This window comes from Sebastes umbrosus, chromosome 12 (genome assembly GCF_015220745.1).
Source record: "Sebastes umbrosus isolate fSebUmb1 chromosome 12, fSebUmb1.pri, whole genome shotgun sequence".
Classification (NCBI taxonomy): Eukaryota; Metazoa; Chordata; class Actinopteri; order Perciformes; family Sebastidae; genus Sebastes; species Sebastes umbrosus.
The window spans coordinates 14757811-14774548 of record NC_051280.1 but is presented as its reverse complement, the minus strand read 5'-3'; the positions used below and the strand labels follow the sequence as shown (position 1 = coordinate 14774548).

The 16738-nt window shown below is 40.3% G+C and overlaps 1 protein-coding gene across 5 annotated transcripts in view; it reads left to right on the top strand.

The window, feature by feature from the left end:
• asic1c (acid-sensing (proton-gated) ion channel 1c) overlaps positions 1 to 16738 on the top strand; it is a 116007-nt gene that overhangs the window by 77825 nt on the left and 21444 nt on the right. For 2 of the 5 annotated variants that reach the window (XR_005209058.1, XM_037786620.1), the window contains exon 1: positions 14191 to 15442. The exons of 1 other annotated variant lie outside the window; for it this stretch is intronic. Coding sequence is in view for 3 of the 4 variants with exons in the window: in XM_037786620.1 (XP_037642548.1) it covers positions 14807 to 15442 (636 nt within the window). In the remaining variant the exon portion in view is untranslated. Of the gene's footprint in view, positions 1 to 14185; positions 15443 to 16738 lie in introns of those variants that run through there. 2 more of the 5 variants (XM_037786621.1, XM_037786623.1) reach the window with 2 other exon arrangements.

Here is a 16738-nt window from a genome sequence, read left to right as displayed (position 1 = left end):
TCCAGCCCCCCTTGTACATTTAGTTTAGCTGAACCTCCCTGCTACCGCCAGTATTCAGCGGGTCATCACTGCAGCAAGACCGCATCCAGTAATCGCCAACTTGAAAACTCTTGGTGATAATGGGAGCCCCAGAGGAGGAAAAGCCACGTCCGCCGTCAGACATTACGGTGTACGGGGCCAACTGTTCCCTCCACGGCCTCAGCCACATCTTCCTGCCCGGCGGAGTGACTATTCGGCGGCTGCTTTGGGCCGCCGCATTCAGCTCTTCCCTTTCCATCTTCCTCTACCAAGTGGCCGACCGTGTGATCGAGTACTACCAGTACCCCCATGTCACCATCCTGGATGAGATGGACAGTCCCGTCATGTTCTTCCCAGCCATCACCATTTGCAACTACAACAGCTATCGAAAGTCCCAGATCCTTAGGAATGACATCTTCTGGATGGCCGGGCTCTTGGGTGTGGAGCAAGGGGACTTTGATGACTTCATGGCCGCTTTGGGACAGCCGACGGACAACAGCAAGTTTTTCCCCAGCAAGACCTTCAACATGCTGGAGTTTGTACAGAGGGCTAGCCACAACATAGATGAAATGCTGCTTGACTGCAAATATCGAGGGAAGGACTGCGGTCCAGAGAACTTTACGACCGTGAGTATGGTCCCTTCTGTGGGTCTCGCCTAGAGTGAAATAGGCCGAAGAAGTAAAATATTTCTGAATTTCTTAATGGGATAAATGTGGATTTGTTAAATATTTAGACTAAATGTTTATCAGAAAATCCAATGATGTATTAAATAAAAGGAAAAATGTCCACACTCAGTAGAAAAGCTGGAAAGCAGGAATTGAACATATGCAGACGCCTTTGGCAGCAATACCAACAACTGTGAGCTGTTTAATAGTCATTATAATGCTACAATTCGAATGCTTCATTCTGCCCACGGAGAAATGAAATATGAGTCAGTTTATGTTTATGAACACCAGAAGGCATTAATGCAGAGCTCCACAGTAAGAGAGTGACTCTTCTTCTAAAATGAGCATTGTCATGATGAGACATGCACATTAGATATCGTTAAGGAAAGAGATGTCACTTTCATTCAAATTATGTTGTCATTTCTTAATTGTTTCCTCAGTAATGGTCCCTTAATCCTTCCTTTTTTAAATAATTAATGGCATGTTTGTGGAAAGATTAAGTAGCTCTAGGGGGAACAACAGGTATGGGGGTGTAAGACGGGAAAAATTCTAAGGAGTACTAATAAAGCAAAGCTTTATCTCTGTGTACAAGAGCTGGCGCTAAAAGCACAAAGATATTTCTTGGGCTTTTATGGTGATGGCAATATTTATGTTGTCTCCAATTCTTCGTTTTGTGACTACTACTAATAGTAATTTTTCTAGAAGGAAATGAGAGTTACTTACTTTATAATTTTGTCCTCAGAAAGATGTAAACTACTGAGGTGCCATATGGTTCAACAAATCTCTGCTGACATCACGCATCATGCATAATGAAGCAAACATATGGCGTTTTCAAGACCAGTAGAGTTTTTAATACATTATTGCGGGGGTTTTTTTTGTAAATACCACAGAAGAATGATCTTCAAAGTAGCAATGGCACCAAATGTTCTAGTGTATCCCAAAATGTGACTAAAACAGAACAGTGTCATTTTAGCAACAAAAAGGTAATTTTTCTTAACCTGTGTGCCTTCATTTTTGTGAAATCTCAGTTTTTTTCCGTCCTCATTTCTCAGGCCTCAACCAAAGAGATAAAATCATGTCAGCAGAATTTGAATGGAACCTAATCGTCCTGCTGCAGAGACAGGGGAAGGATTGTATTTCGATGAAATGGGCCATTGATTTGAGTGATGAAAGCCCAGCACCAAGATGGGCTTGTCATGCTGCACAGTTTCTTTTGAGAACCAACAGCAGTGAAAGTGAGGCAAATGATTTATACTAATTACTTAGTAGGTCTACAATGGCACTGCTATTGTTTTCTGGGAGAGACAATAGTTTAAATTAACCCACACCAATCCTAACATCTACCATAAGAAGAGCTTCAGACTTGTGCGTGAAAATGGCGCACCAGATTTGAGTTCCAAAAACAAAACGGCACGTGTAAGCTAATAAAGGCAGATTTTGATATGGATGTGGTCAGTCAGGTGACCTTGGCTCCTTCACATCCCCACGCACAAAGGGCAAATTTCAGCTAAATGTCAGAAACTGGAGACGCTCTGATGGCCTAAGTATAGAGGGGACTAATTAAATATTCATGGAGCTGCCTGAATTCCCCCTCCTCGGCCTGCTGATCTTGCTGTGGGAGGCTCAGAGGCAAGTCCTCTCACAGGAGATGAGATGTGATGGAATTGAGATTACCCATTATATACTTCAGGAACATCACCGCGAGATGACTCACGCAAGGTCTAGACAACATCGGATAATTAGCTCTCTGCATGTAGAAAAAATTGTTGGAAATATATGCATAAGATCATTCAAATGCCTCTGCTGATATATTCTACTTTTGAGTGTTATGCATTTTGATATGGCATTAAAACAGCAGAACATTAGAATAAATAGACTGTTACCTTTTCCTATTTAAATCCCTTAGAGTACTATTATTTTTGCTCTCCTTTAATAACACATTACCTGTACGATACTTCAATCTTTGTAGTATTTCTGTGTTTGAGTACATGCCTGTGTTTGTGCCCGAATGTGCATCTCTGTGACAAATTCAGACAAAGAATCAGTGGCTGGAGAAACTACAGCACGCCTACAGTGACAGGAACGACCAGATGTTTTTGCTAATGAGTTGGATATGGGTGCATTGGTATTGAGAAATCTTGGAGAGGAAATATCAGGGCCCCCAAGTGCAATTATTCCCTCTGCATAAAGTAATGAAATATTTTTTTTGGGGGGGAGAATGCTGTAATTCACTGGAGGAGAGCGAGTCTCAGATATTAAAAGGCTGGCAGATGGTAGATGCTGGAAATTTTTCTACACAGTGCTATAAATATATCCAGGAACGTAGCCTTGAATGTCCCTGTATCAATCTGTGAGTGAACTGTGGTAATAAGCTTTGTTCAGATTACACTGAAGGATTTTTGTGCTTCTGCAAGACTTCATGTGTGTGAAACATCAATTTTTGTACCCAACATTCAGCCCCATATCACGCTTAAGCGTGTAATAGACCCGCAGGTCCACCAGAGGATAGTGTGTCAGTGTCACGTTTTGCCTCGCCGAGGCTTGAATATTAAATGCCTGTATGAAGGTGCAGAAGGCTACCAGCAGGGGGCAACAAAAACACTCACTTAGGTTTAGGAAAAATGTCATGGTTGGGACAGTGGTCAACTCCAGGGTCAGAAAAGTGAATCAATGCTGAACTGCCTTAAACTTGCATTCTGTCTAATAGCCTGCAGGTTGCGACTCCTCTGGTTGCAAAAAAAAGTCTGATTGTATAGAAGTCTATGAGAAAATGACCCTACTTCTCACTTGATTTATCCCCTCATTAAACATTGTAAACATGAGTTTATGGTCTCAAATGCTAGTTTGAAGTCTTCATCATACAGCATGATGTTCATTTAGTAAATTATGGTCCCATTTAGAATCAAATAGACCATAAAGCAGGGGATGCTTTAGGGAGTGGCTACCTTGTGATTGACAGGTCACTACCACAGCGTTGTCCCGTCTGGGTGTTGTCCGTGTTTTCATCTTAGAACTGTAACCCTTTCACTGTGTGTTTTCAGTTCATGAGAGTTAATTATAACCTTTTCGGTCGCCTAAAAATGTCTCATTCAGCGTTCGGTTGTAGCTCAACCCTCGAGGCTTCAAAACGCCAGTCCACAAACCAATGGGTGACATCACGATGACTACGTCCACTTCTTATGTACAGTCTATGGGTTGGGCTTAAAATAAGTACGGAAACTAAATAAAATACGTACAGAAACAACGTGATATCAGTATGGGAAACGTGACAAGCGTCACTACAAAACACGTGACAAAAGTCTGTAGCGTAACCGACCTCCTGGTTGAAAGTCCTGTGTTTGTTGGGACCATCCACCTCCCCACACCCGCCATAAGCGGTCTTTCTCCCTTCTTATGCTTCATCACTAGTTCTGAGTGTCGCATATTTACGTGGATGCATTTACATTGCAGTCAATACGGACTACATGGCGTGAAAATGACAAGCAAGAAGAGCGTTCTTATTACGTGCTTTTGCCTTGCGCATTATCGAGTCATTCAATCGCCTTTCCTGCGACCGGGCTGCAACATTATATTAAAGAAACATTATCAAAATTCAACACAACTGATCAGCCAAACAACTTTCTTAGCGGAGGCTTTATTTCATTATCAAAATGAATCTCATGCCTCCATCTCGTTGCCGTACACACCGTCTTTGAACCGGTCTGTGATTGATTGCCTCATTAATACTCAAACGCGTAAGCACCCCAACACCGCCCAACTCACTGCTGTGGATTAAACCGTCAAGATTGGCTCTGACCAAATAAATCATCTGTCAGCGTGTATATGCAGGATGCATGCTGCAGTTGGCATAATATCATTTCTATCGATCACCAGCTCAGAGCTTTAGCTGGCTCGCGCTAATGCGAAGAGTTGACTCTAACACATTTATCCTTTTACCGTTGCTCTCGTGTGGTGGTGCGATTGAACTTCCTGTTGAGGTATCAGATTGTGTTGACACGAGCCTTGTTAATATTACATTATGGTCTGTCTGTGGTGGTTGGGGATTTGTTCAGGGTCTGCCAAAACCAGAGGCAGGATGTGGTGTTTTACTTCATCCACTGCAGTATATTCTGAAGGCTGAAGTCGGCTTTAGAGGTCAAAGAAAAGAGAAGTGTGAGTACAGGATGCACAAGTCAGGATTGAGTGTTCGACCTGTTCAGGAAGAGACAGAAAATAGGCAGTGTGGGAGATAGGATAGGAGACAGAGGCGTAGCAGCTTATACATGAGGGGGGATAAAAGTGGGGGGAAATCAAGGAATAGAGTTGAAGGAGAGAGCTAAGACAAAGTGGAAACAAAAGAGAATGGAGGAGAGAGAAATGAAAAAGAGGCTGTGTGCTGTGCTTAGATTGAGGTGGGACTGGGACTCAGCTGAGGACCGACACCATCATTGTGATTCAGCCGGCTTTGGAGTCGAGCCCAAAACGGGAAGCATTAGGAGAGATGAAGGGGAAGAGGTGTGTGAAGGAGCACAAAATTACAGTGATGCCTGGAGCGTGAAAAAAAAAGGGAGGGGAGCGATAAAATAAAGCTCCACAGTACAAACAATGAAATAAACAAATCTGAGGCAGTGAGTGTAGATGACAGGCCAGATAGCAAATACCTAATGTGTTTGTTCCATTACTCAGTGTCGGTAAAGGCCAGTGTGGGGGAGCCACTGTTACTGTACTGTAAGTGCAGTATTGGCAGTCCGATCAATGGCGCTGAAGAGGAATAGTGAGGAACTCATTGCGGGGACGTTGCTGCCCGGGGATGCTTTTTTGCTGACTTGCACATCAGGGAGCAGATATTACCAGAGGCAGACATTGGAGGTGCCAGTTGACAGAACCTCTTAAATTAATTAGCTTGTTAGGTGGAGACGTTGGACACGAGTGCGGCTCTGTCCAAAACCAATAGTGCCATTATGTTGTGTTCTAGATTACCAGCCTTCTGGCATCACACAAAAGCATGTGTTAGGCCTGGTAATATCCAGATTTTTGTATTTTACTAGACAATGAGAGGGTAGATGACTCATGGATTCATATCACATGTCGTTTTGATCTTAGATTACCTGCCATGCCCATATTTAGCTTTTGTTTCCACTAATGGCCTCTGGGATCTATACCCTGCTCTCTAAGCCAATAGAAGCAATACCTTACACCTTCTTAAGTATTGTATCGCTATCTTCTTTCCAGTAAACTGAGATTCCCCTCGGAACCACGAGTCACAGTGCAGGGGAAGCCAGACATGACACATTGTCGGAGACGGCCAATCATTTTTTGGAAGTACGAGTGACGATGTAATCCACAAAATCCTTTACATTCAGGTTAGGAAATGACGTTTCTTTGAATGCTGGGAAGAGAGAGAGTGTGTGTGTGTGTGTAGCCTTGCAGATGTTTAGGGATTATGATTTGAATTCATAATGTGTTCACCTGACCCAGGAGAAACTCTCGATGGAAGGCTGTTACTCTACGGCGCTTTCAGGCAGCTGGCAAGTGCTTACGATGCTTAATTTCTGGGCAAGTGGGCAAAATGGATTCAGGAATGGATACCAAAAGCCTCCAGCTGAGCAAACATGATGAAAAAAAATGAGATTATCCTTGCAAATGAAAGCACCGGTGAGGAAATATGACGAGTGAGTTTATCAAAGTGTGACTGCGGGGCTGCAGACTGAAAGCTTGAGTGACAGCGCACTTATGTTTTTTTAGTTGGATTCTGCCTGGAATGGAACGAGGGAACAAGACGGCAGATGTAGCCGGCAGCATCTGTTTTTTATTGATACAGACTGCATCTGCTCTCCACCTGGTCTGCCAGGGGGTGGATACACTGTACTGTACATGTGCTGTGTCAGAGATGTTTACCATTACTGCAGAAGTCCGAAAAACTAAAATAGTTTTAGACTTACAGTGAATGTACTCTCCTCCAAAACAGCTTTTGTGTTTATTTTTTATTTTTTTCTTACAAAGCATATGCCAATATTTCTCCCTTTTGATGAATTTTATATGAGGTATTTCACAGTATAAGCCCATCTTAGCTAAAAATCCATTCTTGCTTTCCTTGCATTACTCGTGCAGCATACAGAGTGGCTGTGTTGCTTTTTCGAGGCAGTTAGTTTCATTTAGAGGCAGGCCACAAGATGTCTCCCTCTGCTAAAGAAGCTGCCCCTCCACCAGAGTGACATCGTTGATTGCAAATGTTTTGGCTCTAACCGTCTTTGTTTGGTCATCTTAAATCACAGTGTAGCCCAGGACGTCTTCTGCCTTTCTCTCTGGCCTGGATTTTAGGTCCAGAAATTTTCAGGGAGTCAAGCTGTGAGGTTTTCATGTGAATCCGAGTGTGACATGCTGCATATCAAGTAACTCTGTGAGGAATCCTGCGCTCACGGTTGAGAAACTCTGGTGCAATATATGCGGAATATTTCCTTAATATTAAAAATATCAGCTTTAGTTATTCAAGCTTTAAATGTTACAGAACTTCATAGATTTTCATCAAAAAGTTTCAAGGCTAAAACTGGATAGATACTGTATACAGAATATGTCACTGATATTTAATTCACTGAATAGATCAATCGAATGTATTACAGTCCCATTACTGCCAAAGTCAAAAACAGTACGTGTATTCATGCGGTGCTGAAATTATTATTCATTTAATGTATTTGTTGATTGACAGATGATAATGAATAATAATAATAATTATGATAATAATCATAATAATTATTATGATTATTATTGATAATAATAAAATAAATAAATGATTATTCAATTAATTGATTTGTTGATTGACAGATGATAATAAATAATAATAATAATTATGATAATAATCATAATCATAATTATGATTATTATTGATAATAATGAAATAAATAAATGATTATTCAATTAATTGATTTGTTGATTAACAGATGATGATGATAATAATAATAATAATAATAATAATAATAATTACAATAATAAACATATAATACATCATATGATATTGAACAAAACATTTTTAATGTTTTGGACTGATGCTTGGATAAAACAAGGAATTTGTTTATCGAGAAAATAATTACCAGATGAATCAATAATGAAAATGATAATTATTTGCAGCCCTATTTCTATGTATGTTCACTGAGCAGTCACTTAAGGCTGCAACTAAGTAACTAATTATTTTAATTATTGATTAATTACTCTCTCAATTAAACAATCATTTGGCCTACAAAATGTCAGAAATTGCTTGTTTTCTCTGCCCAACAGTCCAAAACACCCAAAATATTGTGTTTACTATCCTAGAAGATTAAGAAACACACCTAATATTCACAATTGAGAAGCTACAGCCAATTTATATTTGGCATTTTAACTTGACATAAATAATTAATCAGTATTCAAAAGTGTTGTGTATTAATCGTCTAATCAGTTCAGCTCTACGGTGACTGGACAATAATGTTGGATGTATTATTCTTTCTCATTTTCATCTCTGCCCTGTCTGTGCTGCGTGTGTTACTGATGTGCTGCCAGTATTTCATTTGGTTTCATTCTCACTGGCCCTTGAAGGAGCTCTTCCCTTTACTCAGTCAAAACTCTGCTCCTCCTCTAATGAGACCTCTGGGGTCCGGTTCAACTGGGCTTTGACATAAAAGAGGATGGTTAGTGTCGTTCCCTGACAGTCTCGGGGATCACTGAGCTGGTCTTAAAGCGTACAAATTTGAAAAATACTTATCACTCAAATAGTTGTACTTTTCCATCAAACGGCAGTCAGCTGCTTGCTCTCAATTTGACAAATTTTATTATACCATGATTCTCTAATTACATGCTTGCATACTGAGACAGAGATGAAACATCTTTGCATCTTCAGGAAGATAACAATGAAAATGTGTGAGCAGCAGAAATGTGTTTTCATAAGGAGGATAGCAATTTTATAGAGACGAAAAGTCATTCATCATAATTAACTGCATTCTGCCCGGAGCGCTTCATATTCTTGAGTGATTGGAGCTCTGTCTTGGAGGAGATATTTTAATTGAATTAATGATTTTGTGAAATTATTTCACAAATAAACACAGTTATAAAAAGTTAGTCAGATTAAAGTGTAAGCCATATTATAAAAAGTTCTAAAACACTGCAGTTCAGTGCAGGAACATGATTGCAGAGTGTTACACCAGATTGGAAAATCTTTGTTGTTTCATTAAGTAGATGGGAAATGCTCAGACCTTCGGTCATGTTGTATTTCCAATAATACAAGTGAGGGCAAATATAGAATTCCTGTACATAAAGCTACCCAGTCCACTACCTTGTTCTCTCATCTATACCAGATCTAGAAAAAAAACATACACTAGCAAGACTTCATTCCAGTAGTCCAATATTTATACAATGCATTAATCAATATTTTTATATTAATTAAAAAAAAGACTGTTTAATGTGAAAAGAGCTCCATGTCTGCTGGATGTGTAAATACAACTGTTTGTAACGCATTCTCTACATCAACATGTTGCACTGCCCCAAGAGCCCAAAACAAACAAACAATTAATATCTCCATGGGATGAAAAGCAGTTCACATCAATCACTCTGAATTGAATGATGAAATAAGTCCTCTGTATCTGCTGAATGTGTAAATAGGCAACTATTTACTCACAATTTCACCATATCAACCATAAACTGTTAATAAAATGTGGATGCAGTCACCATGACATCACCCATTGGTTTGTTGACTGCCGTTTTGAAGCCTCGAGTTCAGCGTTTTGGCTGTCGCCATCTTGGCTTTTTGCAAACAGAAGTGACACGAGAGGTTGGAGCTAATGGTGCCTTCAAATGAAACTCGTGAGCTCATGTTTGCAATATGGGAAGTCGTGTACACAATATGCTTTAATTGTGAGAACACCGCTGTTAAGCAACGACAATATTAATGTTACTGTTGGCGTCTATGAAGCAACAGAGGCTAACAAGGCTAAAAAGATGAGGCCGTTGGGTATATCAACATTTTCCTCAGACCTAATATAAAATTACGAATAATCGACAATGTCGACAAACACGCCACAACTCGTGAACTGTGAACTCTCAGAAACTTTCCACTCACGAGTTCGTGAATACCACAAGAGGGGGGCGCTCATATGGACTTTTCTCATAAACACAGTAAAGAGGACCCCATTTGAAGGCACCATAAGTACAACTGAACGCTGAATAAGACATTTTTAGGTGACCAAAATGACACAATTAACTTTCATGAACTGAAAACACACTGTGAAAGGGTTAAAGTTGTAAGACAAAAACACGGACAACTCCCAGACCGGACAACGCCGTGGTAGCGACCTGTCAATCACAAGGTAGCCATGCCCTAAAGCATACCCTGCTTTATGGTCTATTTGACTCTAAATGGGACCATAATTTACTAAATAAACATCATACTGTATTGAAGAAGAATTGAAACTAGCGACTGAGACCATAAACTCATGTTTACAATGTTTACTGAGGCAATAAATAAAGTGAGAAGTAGGGTCATTTTCTCATAGACTTCTATACAATCAGACTTCTTTTTGCAACCAGAGGAGTCGCCCCCTGCTGGATATTAGAAAGAATGCATGTTTAAGGCACTTCCACAATTGGCTTCACTTTTCAAACCCTGGTATTGCCCACTGATATCAACCTAAAAGGTGATGACATGTTAGTGTTGTGTTTGCAGCTTGTTTCTGCTGCCCCCAAGTGGCCAAAAACAGTTAAAGCAGGTTTACTACAAAGAAAAGCAGCAAATCCTCACACATGAATGGCTGTTATTTTTGCTGGAAAGATGATTTACAAGGGTAATTGATTATCAACATTGAAATTTTCCATCAATTGACTGATCAATTAATGGGCTGATCGTTTCAGCTTAAAATAGTAACCTTTATGTAATCAGGTTCATCAGTGAGATGAAGATCTTTTGTGCAAGAAAGACTTGAGTACAGCAATAGATATGTACAGAGAGAAGACATAACACAGAAATAGAAACACAAACGGCACCACAAGCAATCATTAGCATTACTGCAAAGGTCCAACTCTAAATGTTTAAAATGCATAATCATACTTGTGCTTAAATGTACCACGAGGCTGAAATTAAAGTCCATTGGTGGAGTAATGGTGATTGTCATGCATTGCCCGTGTGTAACCACTGCAGCTGGGAGTAATGAAATTGCGCTCTGGCTCAAACTGCTGACAAGGGACGATTCAGAGACCAGGAGAGCCGTTCGCCTCACGCCTTCGCTGGGCTCATATAGGACAAATGAGCTCAAGTAATTAACTCACCGGTTAAATGTGCCTCATATCTATTGACATTTTTCCAAAGAAAGCAAGAATAAGGGGAATCAATGCAGCTGGTCAATAAGGGTAGAAACCAGGCAGTCAGCTATTATTGTGATAAGATTTTATTGTTGGAGTAATTTACTCTCCTGCCGCTCATGCAGCTTTAGTATTTTTCTCCTCTTTCTTCTGCTTTGTTATTGGGTCTGACACTGGGGTAGTTATCCGTTGATGCCAAAATAGAGCCTATTATTCACTTTGATTGGATCTTTCCCAAACAAAAAAAAAAGAATCCTTAATTCTACAATTAAAAAAAGACTATCCGGTTGTTTCTAAGAATAAAAAAGGGTTGAGCATAAGGCTAAGAAGAAAGCAATGCCAAAGCATCTGTCTTGCTCTGGAAGCCAGAATAGGCGTGGTGCAGACATGGTATCCAGTAGCTGTTAATTCAGTTGTTTTGCAACCGGAAAGCTCTGAAAGCACACAGGGAAAATAACTATAACCACAACACTGAAGCTGATACTGTGGCTTCTTTATATTCTCAGTAACCAGACAGCCATTAATGTTATCACACTGTTATTACCACAACTTTTGAACACAGAGAAAACTGTTCTGCATAGTGCCCCCCTCGCTCTCTTTGTTATGAATAAATAATTTGGGTAATAATTAAATTGGCTGGAGATAAACTGAACTGTTTTGTTTGCATTTTAGTTAAATAAAAACGGTGCTGATAGGAACAGAGGACTCCCGGTTCATTATCACCACAAGTCTACAGTTTGACCTTCTGATATTGCCATTACATTAAGTTTTTGAAATATTCATCCTCTGTGCTGAATGACAGCGTGGTCTTGACAAAGTTACCGTGTGATTACCAAGCTCTTCTCAATGTTTGTAATAATGACATCCAATTACATTTAGTGCAGTAATCATAAGCCTCTTTTCTTTTATTCACACTTTGACTTCTGTTTACTTATAACTTGTCATTGGTTTTGATTAAATGAATTTACGTCAGTATTAATTTACGTCAGTGTAAATAAAAAACTGGGCATTTACACTACAGCATTTAGTAAGACAATGTATTTGAAACTGATGACATAAATGATGCCTCAATTAATTTCTAAATTCATAATTTGCAAACATTAACTAAGAGTCCACTTTCCACCCACTTCCACTTAAAGAAATAATTTGCCATTTAAATTGAACACTTAAATTGTGCTCATGCCAAGAGTTAAATGAGAAGGTTGATACCAATGTTGTGTTTGTGTGTGTTAAGTTTGAAGCTAGAAAACAGGAGAAGATTAACTTAGCATAAAGACGACTCTAAAGATCGCTAATTAAATCCAATTTATTTAATCTGTATAAAAACTGAAGTGCAAAAACAACAAGTTGTGCGCAGCTTCCTGGAGTCTCCGCTGGAAACAGACCAGCTGTTCCACCCTGCTTCCAGTCTATGCTGAGCTAACAGCCTGCTAGCTCTACCTTCATATTTAACGTACAGAAATGGGAGTGAAGACGGTTATTCCCCAAAATGTCGAACTATTCCTGTAAAGTAAAACTTCTTTTTTCACATTTGCTTATTTTCATAACTATGTGTTTTAGTAGGGCTGTCAAAGTTAACGTGATAATAACGCTAATTTGTTTTAAGGCAACTAATTTCTTTAACGCATTAACGCAACTTGCGATTTTTAGGTTGTAGTTGGCTCAGTTTAAAAGAGAAAATACTGGCATATGAAACTAGAAAACTTAAGGTACATTTTGAACAGCTAAAAAATGTCAGATTAATTTGCGATTAACTATGGACAATCACGCGATTTAAATAGCCCTAGTTTTAAGATGAAACGGAGGACATTAAAGCACAATCTATTGCACCCCTGTCTCCTAAAAAATAGGTTCCCATACAACTAAACTGCATTGTGAATTAGGTTTTGAGGGAAATATATTTTATAATAATATATCACGGATTACGTTGTCTTTGAGGTCTGCGGAAGGCCACAGCAAGTGACATAGTACAACGAACGACGCGCAGAGCAGGTGACGTGGTATATAGAGTGACTGTTATTGAAAGTTATGTGGTATAATAAGAGAGAAAGTCCACTACCATGGGAGGGGTGGTGGATGGGGCAAACAAACACAGGACTTTCCCCCAGGAGACAGCTGTCGGTGTCCCGTGTGAAACTAAAAGTCAGCCTTCACTTATTTTTGTTGCCTAAACCTAACTAAGTAGTTGTGTTGTGTTTTTTTGTTTTGTTTCAATTTACAACGTTAACCACGTGTTTAAAACTGCGATCGTAAACCGGGGAGAAAATATGTTTCCCACAAAACGTAAGTGAGAATGCAGTTTAGTTGTATGGGAATGTAATTTTATATGAGACAGGGTTGATCAGGGTTGATGGATTCAGAATGAGTAGATGAGTTGATGAGTGAGCAGATGAGTTCTGGCGTGTCTTTTCTGCATCACTCCAGTCAGTGAGACAGGGACCCTGTGATGCCAATGAGTCATTTCCACCCTTCTGTTATATTTAAACTAGGTCGTATCCAATTATTTTAGTCCCATTCACCCCATCTAAACTTGCAAATGACGCCCTCTCCTCCAACTACAGAGTAATCCAACATTTTTGCTATTTTTTTCGACTTTTCAGAATCATTTTTTACACCCATATATCGCCACAGCTGTGATCAGGTTACTCAGCCAATAGTCACATTACAGACTGAAAAGATTCCAGCTGACATAATGAAAAAAAATAGTCTCAGTGTGAAGCCAAGCCTTCTGCCAAACAGAATCTTCTGAGAGTCTGCACATAAACGGAGCAAAGCACCTTTAATATCAGCGAGAGCCACATCTGCATGCAGCAGGGATGTCAGCCCTCATTACAGTACACTGCATTTATGAAATCATATCTGAAACTGGCAGAAAAGACGAACTAGGAAATGTGCCATAACGGATATTTCTAACACTTCTTTTGAAGGGGATTTTGCTGTGTTTTTCTCCAACTAGCTGGCTCCCCTGAGTTATCAATTATATAGATATATTGATCTACGAGCAAGCTGCGGATTCTCCAATATTAAAGAATTTCACACTCCGGCGTTTATTCTGTTGCAGAGTTTCTTTATCACAATTATTTCTACTTTGATTGATACCTTCCCCCCGCCTCTCTATACTATTGGAGGTCTACTTCATCACCGGAGGAAAACAATTTCATCCACTGGCTCCACCTCATTCTCCATTCGACTGTAGAGAGAGTGTGTAGGGGGGGCAACAAGCTTTATATTCCTTTCTGCAGGCTGCAAGTCAACAGGCTGAAAAGCATCTCTTCAATCTGTGGAAAAAGGGAGGAGTTGGGTCCTGGGCAGCCACTGCACAAAGAGGAAAACCACCGAAATCTGCAAGTATTGTCTGGCACTGGAGAGGGAGATGGAGGAGTGAAAGATCAGAGCAACAGGGGTAAGCCTCTCCGGATTTTCAAAGTGATTGCCTCTGGGAGTGAAGCCGTCGCTTACATCTGCAATTATCACGTCCATTTATCTATTGATGAAGGACTGGTGATGGTTACGCTTGATGGTTTTCGTTAATGGAGTGATTCAGCTGTTTTTCTCATAAAGGAATCATTATGTAAATCAATTTTTACCTCCCCCAAGGAGCTCAGTTCCTTTGTTTATATCTTCTCGGCAAAGAATTTTCAAGCCTGAACAGTGGGACAGCTGCACAATAGGACTTCAGTCGCTGCTACCTGGAATTTCTGACACATAAATCGTGGAGATGGTTGTGGAGAAAGCTACTGTGTGTAAATTGGAGATGGCTAGGGTGGGCTACTAACTGAGAAACTGCAATTGGTAAAGAAGCGCCTGCCTTGACACGAGCAATTATGGTTAAAGCACCCACGTCCGAAGCGGTCGCCCTGGGGCCACGCAAAGACAATGATGCCCAAGAGACCCGTCACCAAGGGTCCAGCTCGATTAAACCAACGTGGAAAGAGATCACGGTGGAGTTCATAATGAGGACGAAGATCCACGGTTTGAAGTTTGTCTTCTCTCCGGACAAGTCGAAACCGCAGCGAGTCATCTGGATCGTGGCCTTCTTCGTTTGTGTCAGTCTCTTGTGCACCTGGTCCTGGAACCGAATCCTCTACCTGATGTCCTACCCCGCCATCACGAAGATCTACATGGTGTGGGCTCACAACATGTCCTTCCCGGCTGTTACTTTCTGCAACAAAAATGTGTTCCGCGTCTCCTCTCTAACCAAGGATGACCTGTACCACAGCGGCTACTGGATGGACCTCATGTATCCCAATCACACGGTGATGGAGAGGGGCCTGTCCATCCTTAAAGACAGCCACAAGCAAGGTCTCCTAAACCTGCTGGACTTCAACAACTACACCCCGCCCCCCGATTACAGCGTCAACACCACCGAGATGATGGGACGCCTCGGCCACCAGCTGGAGGACATGCTGCTGGAGTGCAGGTTCAGAGGGGAAACCTGCACCTACAAAAACTTCAGCACTGTATGTACAGAAAGAAAGATGGTGTTTGTCAGGTGTGGATATGAATGCTGTTTACAAGGTGTATTAATAATTCATGTAAGCATTTGACGACGCACCCTCATTCTCTCAGGGTGTTTTACTGCTGCAAACAACAAGCCTGTCCTGTTTTGCCTCTCAGACATAACTGTTTTATCTTTATTAAACTTCACGTCTTCAAAAAGTCACTCGAGGAAACAAATACATTCATGTTGTGGTGGAAAATCATCGTCACGTTCATCATCAATGACTTCAGTGTCTACTTTACAATTTGTCCTTCGGTTATATTCACCCTGGCGAATTCTTGAGTTTCCAGTCGCCTTTTTGCTTTGTAACCCATGACAACAATATTAAGGGAGGAAAATTAGAGCATTAATAATTCAGACATCGTAAATCAGTTCAAATTCAAATTGTAGCTTCCCTAATTAAACATCTGGAGGGCATGTGGAGTATATATGGTGTTATTTCACAGCTGAGCTTCCCATTTAAAACATCAGACATGAGTCTATTACACCCATTCATTTCTGAGTAAGCACTGAATGCTGCATGGAGGAAGTGGATGATGTTTGCAAACCATAGTCGCACTATTTCTATCAAATGCTTTCAACACAGCCTGTATCGTCATCAGAAAATATTTTAAAGGCTCAATGACGAAACTTCTACAGTGTGCATACAGAGTGACTAATTTATTTCTACAGCACTGAGAATAATTTAAATCTGGGAACATAGATCTAGCACTAACACTAACCTGTCATCGCATTAAACATCTTGCCTTTTTAGATCTGAACTAGAGCTACAACAATTAATTGATTAATGTATTAAATTAATTAGCAACTATTGTGATAATATAAGTTCTTTTATTCCAGCTTCTCAAATGTGAATATTTTCTGGTTTCTTTACTCCTCTATGACAGTAAACTGAATATCTTTGAGTTGTGGACAAAACAACACATTTGAGGACGTCATCACAGGCTTTGGGAAACACTGATCGACATCTTTCACCATTTTCTGACATTTTAACTAATCATTAGTTGCAGCCCTAATCTGAAAATCTATAGATGCAGAGTCATAAATATCAAAGATGTATCTGTGGCTACTTCAACTGGTCTTGAAACAGTTGAAATGCAAAGTCCTGCACACTGCATGTATGTCATATTGTCCATAGTGGCTTCCCTGTTTTGCACAAACCAGTGCACATCTCCACAATCTATGACATCATGGTCAGATTGGAGCCATAATTGGGATTTAAACTGTGTTGTGTGCTCACATGTTCAGCAACACA